The sequence below is a fragment of the Leiobunum rupestre genome, chromosome 1, assembly GCF_980474605.1.
Source record: "Leiobunum rupestre chromosome 1, qqLeiRupe1.1.hap1, whole genome shotgun sequence".
Classification (NCBI taxonomy): Eukaryota; Metazoa; Arthropoda; class Arachnida; order Opiliones; family Sclerosomatidae; genus Leiobunum; species Leiobunum rupestre.
In genome coordinates, this window is record NC_143384.1 from 32465032 (window position 1) to 32492329 (window position 27298).

The 27298-nt window shown below is 33.6% G+C and overlaps 1 protein-coding gene across 1 annotated transcript in view; it reads right to left on the bottom strand.

Moving 5' to 3' along the window:
- Positions 1-21210, bottom strand: part of LOC149962160 (dynein axonemal heavy chain 12-like) — a 59985-nt gene extending 38775 nt beyond the window's left edge. The window contains exons 1-6 of the mRNA XM_090164404.1: positions 21014-21210; positions 18446-18509; positions 16279-16538; positions 15597-15761; positions 12075-12366; positions 7824-8125 (exon numbers count right to left, since the gene is read on the bottom strand). Coding sequence (XP_090020530.1) covers positions 7824-8125; positions 12075-12366; positions 15597-15761; positions 16279-16538; positions 18446-18509; positions 21014-21210 — 1280 coding nt within the window. The remainder of the gene's footprint in view (positions 1-7823; positions 8126-12074; positions 12367-15596; positions 15762-16278; positions 16539-18445; positions 18510-21013) is intronic.
- Positions 21211-27298: the final 6088 nt, after the last annotated feature.

Here is a 27298-nt window from a genome sequence, read left to right on the forward strand (position 1 = left end):
TTCTTCTTTTTCGCCCGTCCAGTGGTGGTACAAAGGGCGCTATGCGCGTTTCAAACTTAGAGGTGATAGGCTTATGGTAGATTTAAATAAGAATTCAAAATCGCGTCGAATGGAGGTGAATTATTTAACATAGACCTCAAAGACGATGATACGGGAATAATTTATAAATTTAAAGTTCCTGCCGAAGAATTTCAGCGAATTTTGAATGGTAAATATATCTTCAATGTTCTTCAAGGCTTTTATAATAATTAAAGCAACATTTCGGCGTACTATTTATGAAATATCATTTGATGACAAGGCTTAATGAATTACTTTCTACATCCATGTTCTGACATAGCCGCCATTTTGACGCAAACTCGCGAAATCTTATAATAAGAATTTTTCTTGCTAGACTGTTTCTTATAATAAGGAAAATATCTTATCCACTTGACGTACCCCTGGTTTCAGTGATGGGCACTCTCCTCTCACCGTGAGATCAGTGAGGGCAATTGAGAGGAGGTGAGATGCTCTATAAGCTTCCAATGGAGAGGGGCGTGAGATGAGTTTCCAAGCTATGAATTTAAGCAAAGGAGAGTGAGAGGAAATAAGATTTTTCAAAGAATGTATTTGGAGTGTGATCGAGGTTAATTTAATTAGTGAAATGCGATGAGAGGAGATCAGCTAAAAAGTTAGTTTGCGGTGGTAGGTCAGAGGAGGTGAGTTTTGAGTTTTGATGTAAGAAAACCAAGAAAATATAGAAACATGACGATCCTGAAAATAATGATGCAACTTTGGCCAATAACAAAGCCCAAACGTACAATTAGAGAAAATAACATAATATTCTGATGTTAGAAGGTTCATGGATTAAACACTAAAGGATGTTCCACGAGCGAAAAAACGCAAAAATACTCTGTAACCTTGCCACCTAGCGGCGCGAGCCCGCAAACCGGAAATTGTTTTCTATCCAGGGGCAAACAAACAGGCGTGCAATGATACTTCGTTTATATACTTACCAAAGATCTTTATTTTAGGATTTGAAGCTTTGCAGTTTCAACCTTTTCACTACTTACTATTTGTAATTTTAAACGAAATTCCAGATTGATAAAATAAGCGTGTTTTGATACATGTGGTTACAATCTTCAACTAAAAGAGCAGACGAAAATCACGTAATTACAAAAATCCGCGAAATTATTGAGCGTAGCTCCCTTAGCAACGACTGCTATGGGGAAAAAATGCTGGTCCTGTGATTGTCCGAAGCCGTCAAAATAACCTATGCGAAGCGCGCGTAAAAGGCGAGATGAGAAGAATGAAAGGCGGTTTTTTATGCAATGACTCTACTGCCTAATTTTACAACTATTTCCCCAGACATTAAAGTAACTGGAATGAAATTGGCCATTTCGTTGAATTCGTCGTCGCTGTCGAACGCTGGGTCCTCCGAAACGTTTCTCCTTTGGAAATAATGAATTATTTGTAGATCGTTACATTTGTAAATAAGTTATTTAATTATTTATTTTAGTTAGTTCTTCATATATTTTAATTAGGTATTTAATTAGTTCTTCATATATTTTAATTAGGTATTTAATTAGTTCTTCATATATTTTAATTAGGTATTTAATTAGTTCTTCATATATTTTAATTAGGTATTTAATTAGTTCTTTATATATTTTAATTAGGTATTTAATTAGTTCTTTATATATTTTAATTAGGTATTTAATTAGTTCTTTATATATTTTAATTAGGTATTTAATTAGTTCTTTATATATTTTAATTAGGTATTTAATTAGTTCTTTATATATTTTAATTAGGTATTTAATTAGTTCTTTATATATTTTAATTAGGTATTTAATTAGTTCTTTATATATTTTAATTAGGTATTTAATTAGTCCTTTATATATTTTAATTAGGTATTTAATTAGTTCTTTATATATTTTAATTAGGTATTTAATTAGTTCTTTATATATTTTAATTAGGTATTTAATTAGTTCTTTATATATTTTAATTAGGTATTTAATTAGTTCTTTATATATTTTAATTAGGTATTTAATTAGTTCTTTATATATTTTAATTAGGTATTTAATTAGTTCTTTATATATTTTAATTAGGTATTTAATTAGTTCTTTATATATTTTAATTAGGTATTTAATTAGTTCTTTATATATTTTAATTAGGTATTTAATTAGTTCTTTATATATTTTAATTAGGTATTTAATTAGTTCTTTATATATTTTAATTAGGTATTTAATTAATTCTTTATATATTTTAATTAGGTATTTAATTAATTCTTTATATATTTTAATTAGGTATTTAATTAATTCTTTATATATTTTAATTAGGTATTTAATTAATTCTTTATATATTTTAATTAGGTATTTAATTAGTTCTTTATATATTTTAATTAGGTATTTAATTAGTTCTTTATATATTTTAATTAGGTATTTAATTAGTTCTTTATATATTTTAATTAGGTATTTAATTAGTTCTTTATATATTTTAATTAGGTATTTAATTAGTTCTTTATATATTTTAATTAGGTATTTAATTAGTCCTTTATATATTTTAATTAGGTATTTAATTAGTTCTTTATATATTTTAATTAGGTATTTAATTAGTTCTTTATATATTTTAATTAGGTATTTAATTAGTTCTTTATATATTTTAATTAGGTATTTAATTAGTTCTTTATATATTTTAATTAGGTATTTAATTAGTTCTTTATATATTTTAATTAGGTATTTAATTAGTTCTTTATATATTTTAATTAGGTATTTAATTAGTTCTTTATATATTTTAATTAGGTATTTAATTAATTCTTTATATATTTTAATTAGGTATTTAATTAGTTCTTTATATATTTTAATTAGGTATTTAATTAGTTCTTTATATATTTTAATTAGGTATTTAATTAGTTCTTTATATATTTTAATTAGGTATTTAATTAGTTCTTTATATATTTTAATTAGGTATTTAATTAGTTCTTTATATATTTTAATTAGGTATTTAATTAGTTCTTTATATATTTTAATTAGGTATTTAATTAGTTCTTTATATATTTTAATTAGGTATTTAATTAGTTCTTTATATATTTTAATTAGGTATTTAATTAGTTCTTTATATATTTTAATTAGGTATTTAATTAGTTCTTTATATATTTTAATTAGGTATTTAATTAGTTCTTTATATATTTTAATTAGGTATTTAATTAGTTCTTTATATATTTTAATTAGGTATTTAATTAGTTCTTTATATATTTTAATTAGGTATTTAATTAGTTCTTTATATATTTTAATTAGGTATTTAATTAATTCTTTATATATTTTAATTAGGTATTTAATTAATTCTTTATATATTTTAATTAGGTATTTAATTAATTCTTTATATATTTTAATTAGGTATTTAATTAATTCTTTATATATTTTAATTAGGTATTTAATTAGTTCTTTATATATTTTAATTAGGTATTTAATTAGTTCTTTATATATTTTAATTAGGTATTTAATTAGTTCTTTATATATTTTAATTAGGTATTTAATTAGTTCTTTATATATTTTAATTAGGTATTTAATTAGTTCTTTATATATTTTAATTAGGTATTTAATTAGTCCTTTATATATTTTAATTAGGTATTTAATTAGTTCTTTATATATTTTAATTAGGTATTTAATTAGTTCTTTATATATTTTAATTAGGTATTTAATTAGTTCTTTATATATTTTAATTAGGTATTTAATTAGTTCTTTATATATTTTAATTAGGTATTTAATTAGTTCTTTATATATTTTAATTAGGTATTTAATTAGTCCTTTATATATTTTAATTAGGTATTTAATTAATTCTTTATATATTTTAATTAGGTATTTAATTAGTTCTTTATATATTTTAATTAGGTATTTAATTAATTCTTTATATATTTTAATTAGGTATTTAATTAGTTCTTTATATATTTTAATTAGGTATTTAATTAGTTCTTTATATATTTTAATTAGGTATTTAATTAGTTCTTTATATATTTTAATTAGGTATTTAATTAGTTCTTTATATATTTTAATTAGGTATTTAATTAGTTCTTTATATATTTTAATTAGGTATTTAATTAATTCTTTATATATTTTAATTAGGTATTTAATTAATTCTTTATATATTTTAATTAGGTATTTAATTAATTCTTTATATATTTTAATTAGGTATTTAATTAGTTCTTTATATATTTTAATTAGGTATTTAATTAGTTCTTTATATATTTTAATTAGGTATTTAATTAGTTCTTTATATATTTTAATTAGGTATTTAATTAGTTCTTTATATATTTTAATTAGGTATTTAATTAGTTCTTTATATATTTTAATTAGGTATTTAATTAGTTCTTTATATATTTTAATTAGGTATTTAATTAGTTCTTTATATATTTTAATTAGGTATTTAATTAGTTCTTTATATATTTTAATTAGGTATTTAATTAGTTCTTTATATATTTTAATTAGGTATTTAATTAGTTCTTTATATATTTTAATTAGGTATTTAATTAGTTCTTTATATATTTTAATTAGGTATTTAATTAGTTCTTTATATATTTTAATTAGGTATTTAATTAGTTCTTTATATATTTTAATTAGGTATTTAATTAGTTCTTTATATATTTTAATTAGGTATTTAATTAGTTCTTTATATATTTTAATTAGGTATTTAATTAGTTCTTTATATATTTTAATTAGGTATTTAATTAATTCTTTATATATTTTAATTAGGTATTTAATTAATTCTTTATATATTTTAATTAGGTATTTAATTAGTTCTTTATATATTTTAATTACGTATTTAATTAGTTCTTTATATATTTTAATTAGGTATTTAATTAGTTCTTTATATATTTTAATTAGGTATTTAATTAGTTCTTTATATATTTTAATTAGGTATTTAATTAGTTCTTTATATATTTTAATTAGGTATTTAATTAGTTCTTTATATATTTTAATTAGGTATTTAATTAGTTCTTTATATATTTTAATTAGGTATTTAATTAGTTCTTTATATATTTTAATTAGGTATTTAATTAGTTCTTTATATATTTTAATTAGGTATTTAATTAGTTCTTTATATATTTTAATTAGGTATTTAATTAGTTCTTTATATATTTTAATTAGGTATTTAATTAGTTCTTTATATATTTTAATTAGGTATTTAATTAGTTCTTTATATATTTTAATTAGGTATTTAATTAGTTCTTTATATATTTTAATTAGGTATTTAATTAGTTCTTTATATATTTTAATTAGGTATTTAATTAGTTCTTTATATATTTTAATTAGGTATTTAATTAATTCTTTATATATTTTAATTAGGTATTTAATTAATTCTTTATATATTTTAATTAGGTATTTAATTAGTTCTTTATATATTTTAATTACGTATTTAATTAGTTCTTTATATATTTTAATTAGGTATTTAATTAGTTCTTTATATATTTTAATTAGGTATTTAATTAGTTCTTTATATATTTTAATTAGGTATTTAATTAGTTCTTTATATATTTTAATTAGGTATTTAATTAGTTCTTTATATATTTTAATTAGGTATTTAATTAGTTCTTTATATATTTTAATTAGGTATTTAATTAATTCTTTATATATTTTAATTAGGTATTTAATTAATTCTTTATATATTTTAATTAGGTATTTAATTAGTTCTTTATATATTTTAATTAGGTATTTAATTAGTTCTTTATATATTTTAATTAGGTATTTAATTAGTTCTTTATATATTTTAATTAGGTATTTAATTAGTTCTTTATATATTTTAATTAGGTATTTAATTAGTTCTTTATATATTTTAATTAGGTATTTAATTAATTCTTTATATATTTTAATTAGGTATTTAATTAATTCTTTATATATTTTAATTAGGTATTTAATTAATTCTTTATATATTTTAATTAGGTATTTAATTAGTTCTTTATATATTTTAATTAGGTATTTAATTAGTTCTTTATATATTTTAATTAGGTATTTAATTAGTTCTTTATATATTTTAATTAGGTATTTAATTAGTTCTTTATATATTTTAATTAGGTATTTAATTAGTTCTTTATATATTTTAATTAGGTATTTAATTAATTCTTTATATATTTTAATTAGGTATTTAATTAATTCTTTATATATTTTAATTAGGTATTTAATTAGTTCTTTATATATTTTAATTAGGTATTTAATTAGTTCTTTATATATTTTAATTAGGTATTTAATTAGTTCTTTATATATTTTAATTAGGTATTTAATTAGTTCTTTATATATTTTAATTAGGTATTTAATTAGTTCTTTATATATTTTAATTAGGTATTTAATTAATTCTTTATATATTTTAATTAGGTATTTAATTAATTCTTTATATATTTTAATTAGGTATTTAATTAATTCTTTATATATTTTAATTAGGTATTTAATTAATTCTTTATATATTTTAATTAGGTATTTAATTAGTTCTTTATATATTTTAATTACGTATTTAATAAGTTCTTTATATATTTTAATTAGGTATTTAATTAGTTCTTTATATATTTTAATTAGGTATTTAATTAGTTTTTAGGTAATTAACTACTAATTTTAAATTGTTTATTTACATAATTTAAATTTAATTATAATACGTACTTTGCTGGTGGAGCGGCTGCTTTTTGTTAGGGGTTGTTTGTGGCTGTTGAGTAGCGAAGGTAGGATTTGTTTTGGCAGCAACGTTTTGGGGCGAGGCACGATTTGTTTTTGCTCCAACGATTTTAACAGGCGTTATTCCTCCGGTTTTAACAGGCGTTACTCATTAAACATTGGATGGCATAATCTTCGATCCAGGTTTCAATTTTGAGCGCCTTTTGAAGGTTAATAGTAAACCTGGGCTACCAACCAAAAAAAAAAGAACTAGAGAGATTAGAGCTTTTGTAACTTTGGCGATGTATAAAATATGTTTGCTCAATTTAATAACTATTTCTTGTATGCTCTTATTTTACGTCTCGCTCGCTCCGCTCAAGTCTGCGTCAAAAATACCCTTTGGGGTTTTGTGACGTCCTAATTTAAAAAAATACGAGTTGGTGCTACAAAATCATATCCGGTGCCCCTGGGGGAGTTGAGCGCGGGGGAGGAAACGCGTTACGACCGAGCCAACGCGAACTCGGCATTGAAATCTTAGTTCGTGGAACATCTTTTAGTGTTTAATCCATGGAAGGTTATAAAGAAGTTAAATACAGTAAATCTAACGTGGCCACCGGCTAGTGATGGTCGTTGTTCTACCCCTGTGAGAACAGCGTGAGAATCTGATAGGAGGTGAGATGCGTAAAACTTCAAAAAGGGAGGAGTTTCACAAAGTACGCCTTTCAGAGAGAGGAGATTGAAAGGAGATATTTTATTACTTCCATAAACGGAAAAGGGCGTGAGATGAGATTAGATTTTTCAACAAAACTAGCGGGAGTGTGCGCGGGGTTGGGTTAATTAGCGAAATTCGATGAAAGGAGAGGAGATAAAAAGTTAGTTTACGGTGGTGAGAGGAGATCGGTTTTTAGAAACGGGAATGAGGTGGAGTGAGGGTTATTACAAAATTTTCAAAATGCCCACCACTGCCTGGTTTGGCCCTTTTGGGCTGATCAGAACAGTGTAGGAATTCTGACTTAATCGGCTAAGGTACTCGGGTTACCATCACTGCATGGGGGCTCGAATTAATTACTTCGAACAACGTTTGCTTCGGGTACCGTCCTATGTCCAATTGCTGTGAGCAAAAGGTCGTTAAAAGACTTACAAACCACCGTGCAGTATCTCTGTTTTGGATAGCCCAGATAGGGGAAGGTGATGTAATGGTGAACGATGACTAACCTGGAGTTCGTTTTGGTGTGGTACTGATACGTGGCGTCTAAAATTCTACGAATGAGATGCTCCAAGATTTCGCTGAGGCCTCGTTTCAGTTGCGACACGTCAGCGTACAAGATCGAGAAATTCTCACCGTTGCACTTCTCTCGCAACTCTCCGAGAATCAACTGATGTCTCGAAAGCTCCGTTTCTAAGGTCTCGAACGTATTGTCAACCTTTAAGAACTGCGAGACGTGCTCCTCGGCGTCACCATGGACGATGAACAAATAGTCCTTGACTGAACAAGGTGGAAAGTCAGTCAATGCTGTCTGATTTAAATCACTATTATGAGGAAACTATAGAGGTATACACTTGGAATGTCTAAGGTTCCATTGGGACGGTGATAAGAAAGCGCGTCGAGAAAAAGGCGGGGCTTAACTACGTCAAGTGTAAGACGTAACGCGACATTTCATATTCATTCGCTCGAGGTTTGACGCGAAAAGAACGCGTCGTCATGGTAACAAATAGGCGACCTTCCCGCGCAAAAAAAGGCTTATAAAACAATGGATTTAAAAAGCTCAATTTGTTATCGTACTTAAAGGGGCTCCAAACTTCGGTGGCAAAATGTGTGTAAAGTCAGTAAAGTGTGAAATTTACGGTTGACTCTGCCCGCCTCTGCCAAGGCCTAGTGAGGGGTTGGGGGGAATGAAAAGCATGCTCAATTTTCTTCTTTTTGCCACCGAACTTTGGAGCCCCTTTAATATTTTAAAGTAATTATAACGTTCTTCGCGAAAGAAGTGTAGTGATACCTAATTTCAGGTATTTGTATGGTTATAAAAGAGATAATCAGGTAAGCTAATAGTATAATAACCATGACTAGGCTTAATGACGAGTTTTCGTCGAATTAGGGTAGCGTGAGGGGCTGATCACTCCGCGTAATCGGTGTACAGAGCCGTACCTTTGACTGTACTAATGGGATTACGCGTAGTCTTTGAAGTCCCTGCCTTTGGCAGTGCTAATCTAAGCGTAATCCGGTGTACAGACTTTCTAAGAGTGGTTAGCCCCTCGGGTTAGCACGGCGCGAGAGGTTTTCTCGTGAGTTTTCCCGCTTGAAGACACGCCCGTTTCCACGAGCTTCATCACGGCCGTCAAAATCTTCCGCAGACATTCCAAGTACCTATATAGTTTCCTGCTAATAACAATAATCAGCTAGGCTAATACCGAGGGTACCACCTTAGGGCCAGGGTTGGACATAAGGCCCTAGTCAGGGCATTTGACTACTAAAATTAATCGAAATCTGGGGGCTCACTAGTCAAATTGACTAGTGAAAAATTTACCTAAATATTCATAATAATGGCAAATATGGCGTATCATAAATTCATCATTCATCAATTACATTTTATTTAAAAAAATCACATCATGTAACTCAAGTGATTATAAATTCGTATTTTAATTCTGACGGGTAAAGCAAAATGTTGGCTGTCCTTCTTGTTTTTATACCCCCATTTGTACCCCCACTAGTCAGTGACTACACGGCCAACTTAGATCCACTGCTACTCGCACTAGTGCGAGTAGCAGTGGATCTAAGTTGGCCGTGGTGACTACTAAATAAATTAAGATAGGAGGCTCACTATTAAAAAAAATATCCTTATGTCCAGCCCTGCTTAGGGCTCAAGTCATCCAGCGACTTTTAATGCCTTTAAACAAGTGGCCGGGTTGCAATGCGTAGGAGGGTGGTGGTTAGCCCTGCATGCCACGCGAACCAACAGCTCCATACAATAACTATTAAATGTGATTAAGGTAATTAACTTAATTTTAGTTTACGTTACTAATGCTTGCAATTATTAATAAAGATGGCAGTAACAATGTTTATAAAAAAAATTCAATAAAAATAAAAATAAATAAAATAAAATGAATCTTTTGAATGAATGAAATTAACACGTTTTACCGTAATTGTTCGCCCATTCCTCAAGCGATTCTTTCTGAGTCGAAATGAGTGACGACACTTCGAGTTCGATTCGCTTCAGAATGTCCGGATGGATTTTTAAGGACACTCCCTTAAGGACTTCGACATGTCCGAATTGGTCGAATAAATTTGATAAACTTTCATCCAACTGCAATGCAATTACTTTAGACGACTTTCCCAGGGAGTACCCGAGGTGTTTATTGCCGATTTTGTTCAAAGTAGGGCGTAATGTAGACCTATATGAGATATGAAATTTCCCAAAAGAAGACGTTGCACTACACATTCAATTTGCCATGGCAACTTAAAAAAGCATGGGATTTTCTCGGTTTCACAAGGAAAATTAAAAAAAAAAATCACGAAATGGGAAATTTGGACCACATTTAGGTAAATTTCATCAAGTTTGGGTAAATTGGAAGATTTTTGGGGTAAAATTAAAGCAATTTTTGGGTAACATAAGGAAAAATTCTTATTTTTATTTTAAGTGGTCAAAACAAAAATCTTATTTTTGTTTTAAGTGGTCAAAACATTTTCGGTTGCCATGACAAATCGAATTGGTAGTGCAACGTCTCCTTTAGGGAAATTTCATACCTCATATAGGTGTACATTACGCTCGAATTTGAACAAAATCGGCAATAAACACCTCGGGTACTCCCCTTGATAGTATCTGAAGAGTTCCGTTCAGATCACTGACATTCGGAAGTTCGGCCATATCGAATCATGAACTTCCGGTACTTCAAGGGAATTAACCTCAACTATTTATGTCAATAATGGTCGTTCTCTCATAATTTGGCTTTTCACATTTCGGCGTTGCTTAGTGGTTTGTTAAGCGGGTTATCCTTAAAATATTTGCAGTGGTCTCCATTTAACCAACACATCCAAGAAGTTATACTTCATTTTTGAAAACTTAATAGCGATAAGATATTTAATTAGTTCAATTTTTTTACGTTGAAAATAATTACACTTAAGTAACCGGAAGTATCACCATATGCAATTAGGTATTTCCGGTATGATTTATAAATATTAAAAATGTAAATTTTCGTTGAAGAGAACTTTATACTGAGCTAACAGCAAAAATTAATTTATTTCTACTAAGAGAGAATTACTACGTTGTGGCGAGCTTTAACGTTCCTGATGCCATAACTTCCGTAGTTTTTACTTTATTTAAAATGGTCTATATTGGTTGGTCACACCAAGCAGATTCTATCTCTTGTTTTCGGTTAAATGGTGGATTAAAAACTGTAAACGTTCCTAACGCGATAACTGACATAATTTAGATACATGTTTAAAGGTAATATAACCTGCAAAGCAATCTTTATGGAAGACCCCTTCAATTTTTAAAATTGCCCTGTACAGTGGCGCCAAACATTTTTGTAGTCAAAGGCTAGAGCGGCCAAAGCTGCAAACGTTGGTGTTCCACACCAAATACCTGAGGTTATATTCCCTTTAAGGCATAATAATAATAATCAGCTAAGCTAATACCCAAGGTACCACCTTAGGCTCAAGTCATCGAGCGACTTTTAATGCCTTTAAACAGGTGGCCGAGTTACAATTGGTAGGAGGGTGGTAGCACTAGCAAGCCTTTGATGCCACGCGAGTCAACAGCTCCCTACACTTACTAATACAGTTAACAAGTTTTTATGGGAAGGGGAAACCGAAGAACTTTAATCGGGGGGGGGGGGGGAGAGAACTTGCAAACTCAACGCGGAAGGAGTAGTTCCGAGCTTTTACCCAGGGCCACAAGTTGGGATCGAACCCGGCTCCTCTTGCTGCGAGGTGAAAGTGCTAACCACAGTACCACTCCGCAGCCCTTCTAATATGTGACAATAGACGGTAAAATAAATTCCAACGGCTTCCCAGCCTCTGAAGGGTTTTTGAATTTGGGGGTAGGAAAAAAGGGGAAACGTTCGTGACAGCATGGCTGCCAGCCTCCCCACTTCGCGACTTTAATTGTCACTTAAATCATTTCAATCGTTTTTCTCGTCTATTACGATTGATCTCAATTAATAATTTGTATTTTAATTTAAAGAATTCAAGTTATCGGTAAATTTACAGTTAAACAACCATTTGGAAATATAATGGTCAGTTTACTTAGATGGCGCCACGTGCTCTACGAAGAATCATGATTTAGATATTTGTTACTCGGCGACAGTTAAAAATTGGTCTCTGCGCATGCTCCAATACCAACCAATCCGGTGTTCCCTCCCTGGCTAGCGTCCAGTTTTTAAGTGGCAATGACGGTTTAAAATTCCACCCCCATTTATTTTACCGTCTATTCGAACTCAGGTATTCCAAGATGTGAAAAAGCAACTTACCCTCCGAATGAGACCAAACCAAGTCTGTACAATATGTTCCTCGGACGGCGTGTAGGCGACTTCGCGTCCCAACAATTTAATGTCAACCCTCAGTTTGGTGCCTTTCAATTTGATGGAAGACGACTTGATGGTTTCTTGTAACAAGAAATGAATCATGTTTTCTTTGGCAGATCGCAGCTCCAGCGATATCAGAGCGGCCGAAGTTTGCAACACCGTTTGGCGGACGCGGACGGTGCTGGTCGATTTCGAAGTCCACATACCGTTTATTTCCTCGCGCACCGGTTTCCACCATCTGATAAATGGTACTAATTAAATTTAGTAACATAATAACGATAAGTATGACACGTTCTATTGTTTTAACGCTAATTTCCTGACCGTGCCTTTTTTCGACACTGACATTATCGCCAAGCTCCTACTTGGACTTGCACTCGAATTGAGTTGCGTCAGAAGAAAATAGGGGAAGTACGTATCTGTAGCTTTGAGCCATAGAAGTCGTCGTGTGACCCACGAAAATGCCTTTTTACGCATAATAAACCAAACTGAAAAAGTAGTTCCACTTTTGTTTTGATTCAACTCGGCTATAAACGACGAAAGCAAATACGCCTTAGCTCAATTAGCAGAGAATGAGAAGGACATTATGTTACAATTGTTCTATTTAAGAAAAATTGATTTTTTAAACGATGTATTCATCCGCGATTTCCCGCCAAACCGTTTTGGCGCGAAAATTCGTGAAAAGTGACGCCTTTCCAAAGCTGACTAGAAGCGTACTTCCCCCTATTTTCTTCTGGTTGCGTGTTGTTGTCTTTGGTATATTTCGCCTTAGACATATTTAGACACTAGGGGGCTCTGTGCTGATGAACTAAATATAGATTGGGCAATAGCTCTGAAAATCAGTTCGGTGATAATTTTCCTAATTTACATACTTATTGTTATGTTACTTATGGTAGTAGTTAATTATAGCCACGGAGTAAATATAAGGAGAGCCAAGTCCGCCTTTGAGGTGCGAGCGGTAATTTTTGAAACACGACTCTAGCGTCCTCAAGGACTTTAGTCATTTATTCTTTTTCATAATTTCCACTACCATGAATATGGAACTGCATTAGGTGGGAGGGGCTTCGTTATTATGACGTTGGTCACGCGCCGCCACTCAAAAATTGCTTTGATGTGCAACAATTTGAAAAACGCCTATTTTTGTTGCCAAGGCTTAGCGCGAAATTTATTCCGTAAAAATTAATAATATTATATTAATTGCTTTGATGGCCAATAATTTGAAAAACGCCTATTTTTTATTGTCAAGGCAGGCTCAGCGCGAAATTTATTCCGTAAAATTTAATAATATTATATTAATTGCTTTGATGGCCAATAATTTGAAAACGCCTATTTTTATTGCCGAGGCTTAGCGCGAAATTTATTCCGTAAAATTTTATAATATTATAATATAATCTTTTCGATTAAAGATACATATTAACCTTATTTACGATTACTGACTTATTTGGTAATAGTACAAAATTCGTCATCCTGGAAACATTTCTGGATCGAATCAGTTACTGTCTCCTGATTGGCTTAAGAGATTACATAAAACTAGGAAAGGCACCGCCCATCCTATCCTCACATGATATAAAGGGTAATATAATAGCGTAGTGCCATATTCATGGTGGAAATGAATACCTAGCCCCATCTCGTGTTCTGGCGGATAAAATAATTTTATATTATCATTGCTAAAGTCCAAAGTAAATATCGAGAGAAAGTTTCGGACAAATCGCGAATTCCACTGAGATTAACATGTTTTTTAAATTCGAAATCACGTGATTCAAACAAAGAGCCAATAGAATTCCTCCAATCGCTCTCCCTTTTCTTAAAACTCTTTTTTTACTTTTGCTAAAGCGTAATCTGAAAGCGAGGTAATAGGACGTACCTATTTAGCAGTCTGTATTCCATCGCTTCGCAGGCCAGGTTAAACGAATCTTGCAAATGCCTCATACTCACCGCTTCCTGAAAACTACGACAGATGGCATTGTTAAAGGAAGGTCCCATTTGTGAACACGTCAATTTTCGTGCCATATAAAAAATTAATATTTTTGGAAAAGCAGTGCCATTTGCGGATAAATGGTTTATTTATTCGTATATTGATACAAAATTCATTGTCTCTTTTAAACGTAAGCCAATGTTCTTAAAATTGTATTAGGATAGTTTAGGTTAGGTTAGTTTGGTTTATGTTAGGTAAGATTAGGTTAGACCATGTCTGCAAAAGGCACCACTTAATTTTTTTACAATTCATATATTTTATTTCAAAAAATATTTGTCCGCAAATTGGACGAAAGTTGACGTGCCCGCAAATGGCACTAACTCCACTAACTATACGGCGCGGACCAGCAATCTGTATAACCAAGGGCCTTTATACATGTCCTAAAATCTACACGTGGCGCCATCTGTGGATTGTAAAACTAGGATATCGTGTTAATTTGAATGATCCAGGTTCAGATCCCAGATGCGGCTTTTCGATTAATAAATAAAAATAAAATTCTTTATTAAAGGGGAACAGCCAAGCTTTTCCAAATATCGCCCTATTTACATATCTTATTTTGACTTGAAAAAATAATTTTTGGCCCAAAAAGCTGAAACGCAAAATATTTGTGTTTTAATTTTCATCTTAAGGTGTATTGGCAGCGCCAGCATGACCTAACTGAGCGATGTGCGAACTAGCCTAACTTTTAAAATCTCGCAATTTAGGCTTAAGTCTCGTATAACTGGAACGCGCCGGGCGTGCAAAAAACCTAAAATCTTTCGCGTCTTCAGCAGCGCGCTTTTATGTTGTATTTCAATTTTAATCCAGCAAGGAGTGCCTCACCGATTTCTCACAAGGTGTCGCAGCGGACGCGCGCTTTTCGATTTCATGAAATGTCTTTTTTTATGAAAAATTAACCGCTTAATATTTTTGATGCGGTTTTCGCCATAAATTTTAGTTTTTAACTGGCTATATGGCTATCTAACTGGTTAAAGCTTGACCGCTCCCCTTTATAAAAGATTTCACCCTTCGGATCGCAATAAAAACGTATTACAACCAGTGAGTTGGGAATATTAATCTAGAGGTCCAATCAAAACGTCGGATTTCAGTATTTCGCGAAACAAGTTTAAAAAAAAAAATACTGCCGTCTGCTCCCAAATGACGAGAAAACTTTATCATTCTACCCGTGGCGCCGTCTATCTCGCAATGGCTCGTTCAAATAAGACGCGTTTTCCGGCAAATAGATTTTTTTCCAAAAATAATGGATGGCGCCACGGGTCATATGATAACGTTTCCTCGTCATTTTAGAGGAGACGGCACATTAGTAATTTTCAAAAACTTGTTTCGCGGGGAGCAGATTTTATTGGATCTCTAGATTAATATTCCCAACTCAATGATTACAACCACCAGATGGCGAGTTACCATTTCGAAAAGTATAAGAGCGTGGTAGCAAGAACCAAGGTTCTTAAGCACCTAAACACGTTCTTGGTATGTAACGTAACGTTCAGAAATAATACCTGATCGTGTTCAAATCAATCAAGGCGTCGCTACACCTGAGGTGCTTCAAACAGCATTGATACACATTCTGAACGCAAGGATGAAAAGTTTGAAGTTTAACCCTCAAGGCACTTTGGGCGCTTTTGCGACTTCTCCGCCAAGCAGGCGTCACTAGCGATAACAAGCTGCAAGATTTCAAAAACTGAAATTAAAACCCTTTTAAATAGACCGATGTACAAATGAAAAGATGCTGTCACGAGGGTAACGCCATTAGAGGTCGACTTTTATGTTCCCGAAGACAAACCAGATGGCGCCAGCGTTGTGAAACGTATAAAATTCAAATTAGCCCTTTCAGTTTGCATAGAGCCACGTAGCAGCGAACGCGAGAAGCGCATAAACTGCTGGATTGTCGTCTGCTAAGCAGACGATTCGCGATTGTTTGAACCCAAAGCTCTGCTTAGCAGTAGAGAATCCAGCAGTTAATGAGCTTCTCGCTTTGGCCGCTACGCGACTCTATTGAAACTGAAAAGACTAATTAGCTAAAAGTCTCGAAAAATATCAATATTTTCATGTTTCTTTTTTTCTGACGAATTTTACTGGTGCCATCTAGTTAGAGATAAAAGCATTAAAATAGAACCTCTTATGGCTTTCCTTGAAATGTTGGTTCAAATTGGTAGGAAATTTATAATCATAAATAAATACCTTTCTAATTTGACAATATCAGGCGATTTTGTCTCAACAGCTTGAACTACTTTTTTCTTGTCGCTGTTAACCCGTTGAACTACGTCTAGTTCTTTCATGCACGCCACGTACTCGGCTTGAACTTCGCTCGTCATAGAAGCGAGCAGCTCGGTTTGGAACTTATCTTTGACCAAAGACGAGATTTTCTTGCTAATATTTCTTTCCCACGTTTTGGGCAGAGTCGGATTTAAGGGTACACTCGGCGTCGCTCGTGCTTGGGCCTTAAATCGAAATCCATTAAGTTCACACCAAAATTATTCGATTTAACATACGTAACCAGGAATCCATACCTCTACTTGGAATGCTTATCGCGGCAGATTTTCGTCTCGATGTGGCTGACGGTTTTTTTTGACGTCACTATGTTAACCCAACAAACAACAACGTGAGAGGGGAGCGCGCGCAGAGGGGATTTTTTTTTCTCGTAGGCGGGGCCAAAGCCGTCAGAGTGATCTTACCATACGCGATACGCATTCCAAGTAGAGGTATGGATTCCTCACGTAATATTATACGTTATAAGTATATAAATAAAGTATGAAGCGTTTTGAAAATTGGGGGTAGATCTGGTGGTGTCTATTACTATATTTCAAATCCGAACTTCATATATGTATAGCCAAATCTCCGGTATACGGGTTTTACCCCAGTTTGTAGAGTGAGTTGCTAAGTAGAATCTTCTTTGAAGGAAACATCTTTTTCCGAAAGTTTGCATAAGGTGGTAGGAATAGAGGCTACTAAAGACTTTTCACACTATGATAATAATCAGCTAGGCTAATACCCTTGGCACCACCTTAAGCCCAAGTCAGCTAGCGACGTTTAATGACATTAATGCAGGTGGACGGGTTACAATGCGTAGTAGGAAGTGGTGGCGCAATTACCGTTAAACTCAACAATTTTTCATTGAAAAAACTCGTTGGAAAAGCAAGTGGGGAGATAACTTGTGTCACATGCTGGGATCGAACAAAGCTCGTCTTGCTGCGAGGCCACAGTACTAACTGGTAACCACTCTGCCACCCCACCTTATCATTCAACAGCGCTCCTATAGCCGGTAAAATACAAATTTAATACATCGACCGTCCCTTAGAGGACCAGAGGACCGTTTGATATTTGAGGGTGTGACTACAGAATTTACCACAATACCATTATACCAGACATACATGAACCAAAATTATCAGCGACCTACCTCGGTAACGTTGGATTCATTTTCCCATCCCCCCCCCCCCCCTAAAAAGACGAGTTTTGGGAATCCCCTTAACCTGGCGTTTCTAGTGGGAGAATTCTAATAAACACGGACTAAGAAATTTACTATGGAAGTTCGGAAAGTATGTTTTACAGTCCGTGTCGCAAACACAGTTATTTACGCAGTGTAATATGTTTCTAATGAACAAGCCTAAACTAAAACATAAATCGGTGGGATGTAATTTAGTTAAAACCTCGGTAAAAACACCAGAAAAGCCAAAGGAATTGGCAATCTTAAAATTCTTCGTTTTCAATTAGATGGTCCTAAAACGTGACTCAACTGCGTGAGCAGTCGAACTCCTAATTACGTGCTTATACTACGCGTGCCCAACTCACTGGAAATCTAACGTGTGAACAAACAGATTTCCAAACGCTACGAACCGCAGCGAGATCGAAACGAGGCAAAACGTTTCCGAGGGTACGTGTGAACGTGGTTAATCCAAGGACAGTAGATACAGGGACGAGAAAGCAGGGGAAAAAATTGATTTTAAACGTCTTCATATTCACGGGGAGTTAGATGTAAACAAACCGCGGCCATTGTTAAGACGTGGTTCACCATGGACAGTATTATTGTAGTTAGTTTTTACCATTTTGATGTTAAATTAAAAATAAAACTACGGGCGTAAATAAAAAAATGCCCATTTGTCTTGAACACTTAAGCCTCGTCAAGAACCGCTAAAATTAGGTGACCGCCATTTTTTTTGTTTACAACTAACTCTCCTCGCGTTTAGGTCGTTTTAGGTGATATATTCCAACAGAGGCCGCCAATACACTTTCTCGTCCCTGTATCTACAGTCCTTGGTTAATCAGAAGGTTGTTGAACGCAGTCATAATAAGATCATACTTATGAAGGATGTGACGTATGGTTTTTAAGGAGAGTAAATGAGTAACCTACGGATGGAGGTTTGGAATCTTTGGAAGCTGATTGGTACTTCTTCCAACGGCTCGAAGCCTTTCGCCTTCAACGGAATAAAAAGAAATTAATTATATTTATTACTTTATAGAATATAATCAAATATTACAAATATCATATAATAAAACCAACCAAGATATCACCAAAATCAGAAGTTCATAATTAATACCAAATCGCGGATGCTTACAACTATATCACTGTTCAAAATGTACCTTATTATAAGAAAAATAATATAACCCTTTAAATTAAACACTGCCATCTAGGAGCAACAAACGCAAGGAGGACGCAGCAAGCCTTTTAACACGCTAACGCAGAGTTGTGTACAAATTTCATTGGACGAGCCAAAGAATATAAAGCCCCAGGAATGGAAGGATTTATATTATTGGCCGCGTGTTTTGGCTGAGCTAGAAACTTCCGGCAAAGCAAATCAGTTTAACCGGAAACGGTTACCGCAACCCGGTATCTCTTTAAAAACGAGAGGCGCCAAAGTTCCACTAGACGGAGCTACACCTTCCATGCCTGGGGCTTTATATTCTTTGGACGAGCATTAGCTTTAGTCCCATTCGACCGAAATCCCATTCGACCGAAGGCGGTTTTTGAGGTGTCCCATTCGACCGAACGCTGCTATATAAATTGGCTTTTGCTATGTTTTCAATTTAGTTACTGAAGTCGTTTGCAATGGAGCGGATAGCTAATAAAGGAGGGTATTTATACATCAATAATAATTATTTATTCCGTCTTAATCTCAAAATGAAGTAGCACTCTCCCTACTAGATGCAGTAGCTATGAATTTAGCGATGCCATTTTAATATCTTTGTACTATGCATTTATTTGAAAATAAAATGGAATGAGCATGAATTATATTTTTATCTTCACCTAGTCAAGAAAAGTAACTGAACCAAAACTGAAATAGTAAACTTAACCAACTCTAACCTAACCTAACCTAACCTAAACATGGATCTTCGATAGTACATACCTTATAAATAAAATACCAAATCACCCCGCCAATTGGGCTACATTTTAAAATTCTTTCGGTCGAATGGGATTCGGTCGAATGGGATTTCGGTTGAATGGGATTTCGGTTGAATGGGAATAAACGGAGCATTTACGTTTAACGTTTTACTGACAGACAATATCGGAATTTTCCCCTTCCGACGGCAGCAGGCGCTAAAGCGTCTAACCTAGAAAATTGTACACAATAAAATGTACGACTTTTGACGAGTTGCGTTCTCCTTGTATAGGGTGCTGGTTTGTTGCTCCTAGCTGCCATAGACATTATGTAAACGGGGTCTTCTCCGGCCGTTTGTGGCGTCATCTATTGGCGATACAAAGTACTACATTAATATAGAAATGACATTTCAAATTAATTAAATGTAAGTCAAATAATGTGTGAGCTTCACTATTTTTCTTATGACCTTATATAATACTCCACCTTGGATTAATTAATTTATTATTTATTATAAATTTATAAAATTATACGGAGTTTATTTATAAACCGCATTTTCCCGATGTAATAGTTTTAGAAAGACTAAACGGAGCCTAGGTGGCGCTGCTGTGAAAAGCAATTTAACCCGGCCACCTGAATTAAATCTTGAGTATTAGCCTAGATGATTATTACCAGAATCCGTTTCTGGGCCTATGAAGTTGCATCTGCTATTGTCAAATTATACGGAGTTTATTTATAAACCGCATTTTCCCGATGTAATAGTTTTAGAAAGACTAAACGGAGCCTAGGTGGCGCTGCTGTGAAAAGCAATTTAACCCGGCCACCTGAATTAAATCTTGAGTATTAGCCTAGATGATTATTACCAGAATCCGTTTCTGGGCCTGTGAAGTTGCATCTGCTATTGTCAAATTAGGGAAAAATTACTGATTTTGGTGGTTGAAATTGCTCTGTGGAGGAAAACTAAAACAGTGTTAAATTATAAAAAAAATGTAAAGATTAACCTTTTATAGCTTGTATTTCACGCATCATTACCCTCTAATACACTAAATTGCGTACGGTAAAAGGTCATTACCCTACTAGCTGCCAGATGCTAATAGCTACCTATCTTGTTTTCGACGGCAGCCCCCAGAGGGCGTAGCGATAGCTTTCGGAGGCGAATAGTGACGTTTTGCCTTCACACTATTTCGTATAAATTTTGGGTTGCGTTCAGTAACCGTCAACAAACTCAACGTTGAATGCGAAATTCTCTACTGTACGACTTTTTTTATTTCCGGCCTTGACTTCACGATTGCAATCGAATAGCTATCGAAATAAGCGGCTGGAAGAGCCGGTTATTTTGTTGATAAACGTCACAGCACGCGGGAAGGCTAGTTGCAGACGCCACGACAGACGATATTTTATAACATTTACAACAATCGTAAAAAAGCGTTCAATAGACGTGGCGTCACGATTGAAAACGGAGATCAACGGTTAATCAACAATTTCCTCTCCGTTGAGCGTCACTGAACGCGGCCTTGAAATATCAAAAGGTACACTTTTCTCGCAAGATATATATTTATATGCTTCTGCTATAGAGTAATAACCGGAACTGAATTCGAACTTACCTTTCTTCTTGTCGGTATTTTTTGGCCATATCCAAGAGCTCTTGATTCGCTTCCTTGTACCTGTCAATCGGGCATTGGGGGATCGGGGGGATGTGTGGTAACCTCCTCGTAATGCTCCTGTCCAAGACATCGGTCAGACGAACACCCCGACCGTAGGGGTACTTACGATCCACTCTAGCACCTCTGCTACCAGACATTCTACTATGCTAGGAACATGGAACCCGACCCAGCTAGAGCCACTGATAGAAATCTAGGCACTCAATATTTCGAATACAATAACAGAACTTCCACAGGCTGTACATGGTGACAATTTGCATTTAGACTAAGTTACAAAGATCTCAACACCACTTCTAAAGGACATCGATGTAACGTCCTTTCGAGGGATACTCAAAAGCACGTGGATGTTGTAAATTACGCGGGTATCGATTCGTTGGGTCGGTAACCATGGAAACGTCCATTAAAAAATTGTAAACAGAGTGTCGAAGGTGTTTATTGATTAACCAAAGCGCCATGTGTGCTAAGAATGTTTACGTAGAACAGCTGGATCGCCTCCAAGAAGAGATAGAGAGTATGTTTGAAGTTTGGTTTTAAATTCTGGGTAGATTAATTTTTAAGTTTTCTAAGGTTTAGAAATTAATTTAGTTCTAAATTTTAACGTTTCCGTAGATATAAGAAAGGGTAAAACCCTTAAAAAGCATCTAAAAAAAGTTTTAAAATGTTGGCTTCGTTCGGTACATTCCTTAAGCCTACCGTAAAAGCCATTAACTTTTCACTGGGCTTGAGAAACGTATAACCTAATTTTAAATATTTCTGGTTTTACTTATTTTTTCAATGCGTTTTGTTGAAAATCCAAGGTCATTATCAACTAAATAATTTAACTATAGTATAGCCAGTTACAATTTTCAATTGGTCCTACTACGATATTACTTAACTCATAAGTAACATAATAACGATAAGTATGGCACTTCCTAAATTGTTTTAATGCTAATTTCCTGACCGAACCTTTTTCGACACTGACACTCTCGCCAAGCTCTAACTGGGACTTGCACTCTAACTGATTAGCGTGTTATCGTCTTTGGTAGTAGTATTTTCTACCTTGTGCATATTTAGACCCTATGGGGCTCTGTGATTAGAACTAAACCTAGATGGCGCAATGACTCTGAAAATCAGTTTGGTGATAATATTGGCTAATTTTCATATTTATTAATATTATGTTACTTATGCTTATATTAAAAAATAATATATTTTTTAAATGAATAGATTACATTAGAAATAAATATTCGAAAATAAAATGAAAGTATTTAAATTAATTTTTTATGTAACTAGCGCCATTTACTAGCGCCATTTACTTTAGATTCTGTTAAGCCTGATTGCAGAAATATCAAATTAGATGATCCACCATAATATAGAACTTTTTTAAATTATGAATATACCGTCTGTCCGTATATTGCTTATGAAGTTAAGACTAATCCTAACGCCAGCCAAATCCAAAACTTAATAATATGGTTTGGAGAAAAACCGCACAGGTGCACTACATATTAAAAACCGTGATCCATGCCCATGGTCATTCAAAGCATTTGTTGTTTGTGCGTCTTGTAGGTACCGTTTATTATTTACACCCCAAAAAGTTGCAATTTTTTGGTACTCGTGTGACGAGTGTTTTCCAAATACTTACTCGAGATCCAGTTCGAGTACTCGATTTCACAAAAATGCCGAGTAATCGATGTTGTTCGAGTACTCGATTTCACAAAAATGCCGAGTAATCGATGTTGTTCGAGTACTCGATTTCACAAAAATGCCGAGTAATCGATGTTGTTCGAGTACTCGCACCATAGAAATAGAAATGAGACTAGAAGCAAGATTAAACTGTGGTGAGATGTACGAGTTGGGGGCTGTTCACAAATTACGTAACGTGGTAGGGGGCAGCGCGTGATCGAAGTTGGCCGTGCCACAACCGATGGAGCCCGATTTTTCTGAGGTCACGTGCCGGAAAAGGGTAAACGCTTCGTAACAAAACCGTCAATGGGAAAGCTCTCAGTATTCGAATCTAGGGTACGAGTTTAAATTATCTTTGCTCACGTTTAAAAGAATTTCATACCCATGGGTATGAAGTGTTGCGTAAAAATAAATTGTAATTTCAATGTAAATTACAAACAATAAAATTTAGTACCTGATCTTATTGTACTTCATTACCAGCATATTAGTTGTTATGTACTATAATAATTTAAGGGCGGGCTCGATATTTGTTACGTAATTTAAGGGGGGGTCTTTCAATTTGTTACTCTTTGTTACGAGAGGGAGGGGGAGTCAAAAAAGTAGTTTTTCCGCGTTACGTAATTTGTGAACAGCCCCTTAGAAGGCTGCCATGAGAGTGGAATCGCCAGTATTCTTTGTGGGAGCACGCCATCTATTTTCAAAAATTTAAAGTTTAATTTATTTTTAATAGATGGCGCACTCCTGCGTGGATTAGTAGCGATTCCACTCTCATGGCCGCCTTCTAGCTTGCCCGTTTCCCTTGATATTACCGTATAGCGCAGTGGCTCTAGTCTCATTTCTATTTCTATGACTCGCACAGCTATAGAATTGACCCTATTAGAAACGGTTAAAAGTTAAAACAAGCTATTCTAATGTAGCAAACGACGTGCAAAGGTCATGGTCCAGTTTATTTATTCTAGGTCACTTTAAAAAAAATCCTTATTTCCCACCCTGCTTACCGAACTTGTTATAATGTATCGCTTTCGTCACGAGATACGTAGGAGTTCAGTGCAGTTCAGTTTTGATGGTTAGATCTTTATAAAAAGGGCAACTCGTCGAATTTTAATTGGCTATCATAGTGAAACTTAACTTCTACTTCACGAGTGACGCGCCCGATACATCTAAACAAGAAGGCCAATGTCCAAGTGTATAAATAAGAATTAATTTACGTGAGGAACAACCTGGGACTGCAGCTTATAGCTCCGTTGCTATAGCCACGCCCAGCCCATAGATATATGAAATAGTATAGATCCACAATTCTACGAGGGACTGATACGGAAGCGACAGCTAGCAGACAACGCGTATTTTCTGGATGTGCTACGTTATAGCGCCCTCTTCCCACCAAAAGCAAAAACAATAATGACACGTGACTTCAACTCCGCGTTACTCTAGGGCAATCAGCATTATTAGGCTTAATTTACCTCGTTCTTTTTTCCAAATACTATTTTTGGTCACCAATAGATGGCACTATGGGTCTTCTGCTAGCTGTCTCTACCGGTTTCTTCCCACGGGACCGTATGCAGCGTAAGGTATCTATGCTATTTCATCTATCTGGATCCCACCCCATTTTAAGCTCCATCTTGATTTCAAGTCTACAGCGCCATCTCTTGAAAGGATTACGAAACATTGTTCAAAAGTATTATTATATTAATAAATTATTATAAATACGTCATATTTGGTAATATTAAAATATAGCATATTAATTACAATGACTGAAATGTAATTAATTTATTTTGTTTTATATGGGTTAATTTAATTAATTAATAGTATAAAATGGTACTCATTTTAGATTAAATATTATCGTTACAGCTAGGAGCAACAAACACAAGGAGAACGCAGCTAGCCTTTAAACACGCTAACGCAGTGTTGTGTACAAATTTCATTAGACGAACCTGTACGCTGAACGTTTTAAGGGCGGGGAGAAGACAACGAATTTTCTCCTTCCGACTGTACACAAGAAAATCCACGACTTTTGACGGGTTGCGTTCTCCTTGTGTGGGGTGCTGTGTTTGTTGCTCCTAGGTTACAGTATTTTTCCAAAAGTATATTTAGATAGAAATAGTCAGAAATTGGGAAAATTTGGTATTCGTGAAAGTTATCATTATAAATACTATTGATTTCGCTCGATAGATGGCGACAGCTGACTCTTAGAAAATAAATAAATAAATATGTTCTTGGTATAACGCCTAACGTTCCGTTACAGAATGGAAATTGGAAAGCCTGAGCCGCGTCGCATCGGCGAATGGGGAGAATAAACGAGAAGAGCTCTACAAACATCACGTGCAACGCGTCAGTTTCGAAGGAAAATTTAATCATTTGAAAAATAGGATACAGAGAAGTCGGAACGCGGCGCGATACTTCAAAAGACAATACGAAAATTGCCCCGAAAATGAACAAGTCCGGAGGATCGCCTTTCAGCTGCTGGCATCGTGTTACAATCAAGCGCAACCTGATGAGAACCCAGTTCAACGATTAACCTTTCTACAAGAGCTACAAGGCTTTCTGAACGCGGTTAGTTTTGGCCAAAACAATTCACCCAATGTGAACTTAAAAGCCTAGGTTTTCTTCTGCCTGTCACCCTTTAAATCTACTTTCCTTCCAAACAAATCCCCTGGTGGTAGGCCAACAGCAGAACACGTTGGCCTACCACCAGGGGATTTGTTTGGAAGGAAAGTAAATTTAAAGGGTGACAGCTAGAAGCAACAAACACAACACCCCAAACAAGGAGAACGCAACCCGTCAAAATTCGTGCATTTTCTCGTGTACATTTTTAATTGGTTAGACGCTTTCTTCCCCCTCTCCGTAAAATTTTCAGCGTAAAGGCTCGTCCAATGAAATTTGTACACAACACTGCGTTAGCGTGTCTAAAGGCTAGCTGGGTTCACCTTGTGTTTTGCTGCTCCTAGCTGACTGGTATAAGAAAACCTAGGCCTCTAAGACACTCAAATCTTTAATTTTTTTATAGGAAAAATAGGATTATATTTCTATAGGAAAAATAGGATTATATTTCTATAGGAAAAATAGGATTATATTTCTATAGGAAAAATAGGATTATATTTCTATAGGAAAAATAGGATTATATTTCTATAGGAAAAATAGGATTATATTTCTATAGGAAAAATAGGATTATATTTCTATAGGAAAAATAGGATTATATTTCTATAGGAAAAATAGGATTATATTTCTATAGGAAAAATAGGATTATATCTCTATAGGAAAAATAGGATTATATCTCTATAGGAAAAATAGGATTACATTTCGATGGGAAAAATAGGATTATATTTCTATAGGAAAAAAATATTATTATATTTCTATAGGAAAAATAGGATTATATTTCTATAGAAAAATAAGATTATATTTCTATAGGAAAAATAGGATTATATTTATATAGGAAAAATAGGATTATATTTCTATAGGAAAAATTGGATTATATTTCTATGGGAAAAATAGGATTATATTTCTATAGAAAAATAGGATTATATTTCTATAGAAAAATAGGATTATATTTCTATAGGAAAAAAAGGATTATATTTATATAGGAAAAATAGGATTATATTTATATAGGAAAAATTGGATTATATTTCTATGGGAAAAATAGGATTATATTTCTATAGGAAAAATATAATTATATTTCTAAAGGAAAATAGGATTATATTTCTAAAGGAAAATAGGATTATATTTCTATAGGAAAAATAGGATTATATTTCTAGAGGAAAAATAGGATTATATTTCTAGAGGAAAAATAGGATTATATTTCTATAGGATAAAATAGGATTATATTTCGATGGGAAAAATAGGATTATATTTCTATAGGACTTCATAGGATTATTTTTAAAAAATATATTATTTTATAGGAATATACATGCTTCGTCAGACATACTTGAACCGAAATTATCAACGACCTCCTTTTTATGGGGGGGGGGGGGCAATTTAACCGTGCGACAGGGGAGGGTTAAATAGCGAGGCCTTGTTAATTTTCCGCCTCCCGCGACTACAGGGAAAATTTCGAATGCACCACGGGTAACTAGACCGCCGTCTAGGGAGGCTAAGAGAAATTATTTCATCGAAGAAAATCGTGAGAAACTGGGTCTGCAAACCTAGGCTTAGCCGTGTTTTCTTTTTGATAGAGGACTTAGAGGTCAGTGCAGCTGTCCAAAAGGGAAAAAGTAGACGAATTAAAAACCTTTTTAGCTATTCCATCTATGATTTCGGTTCATGTATTTCCAAGGATTATCCTTGGTATTTTTGGCTTCGTGCGTTGTTTAAATGGGAGTATACAAACCAGAAGGACAGCCGAGAGCGGGAAATGGAACGCGCGAAACTTGATCGGCGCAGAACCGAGCATGCAAATGGAACGTAAAATGTTGATCAGAGCGACCTAGAGCGCTCGAGAGCAGTAAAATGTAAAACGCTCAGGGCCGTGCTTAGAGGTCTCGCGGCCCCGGGCGAAATGCATGGGTGAAACTGAGTGTAGCGGCCCTCCGGTATATACATCCTTGGAGGAGGGAAGTATTCTGGAGTGGAAAATCC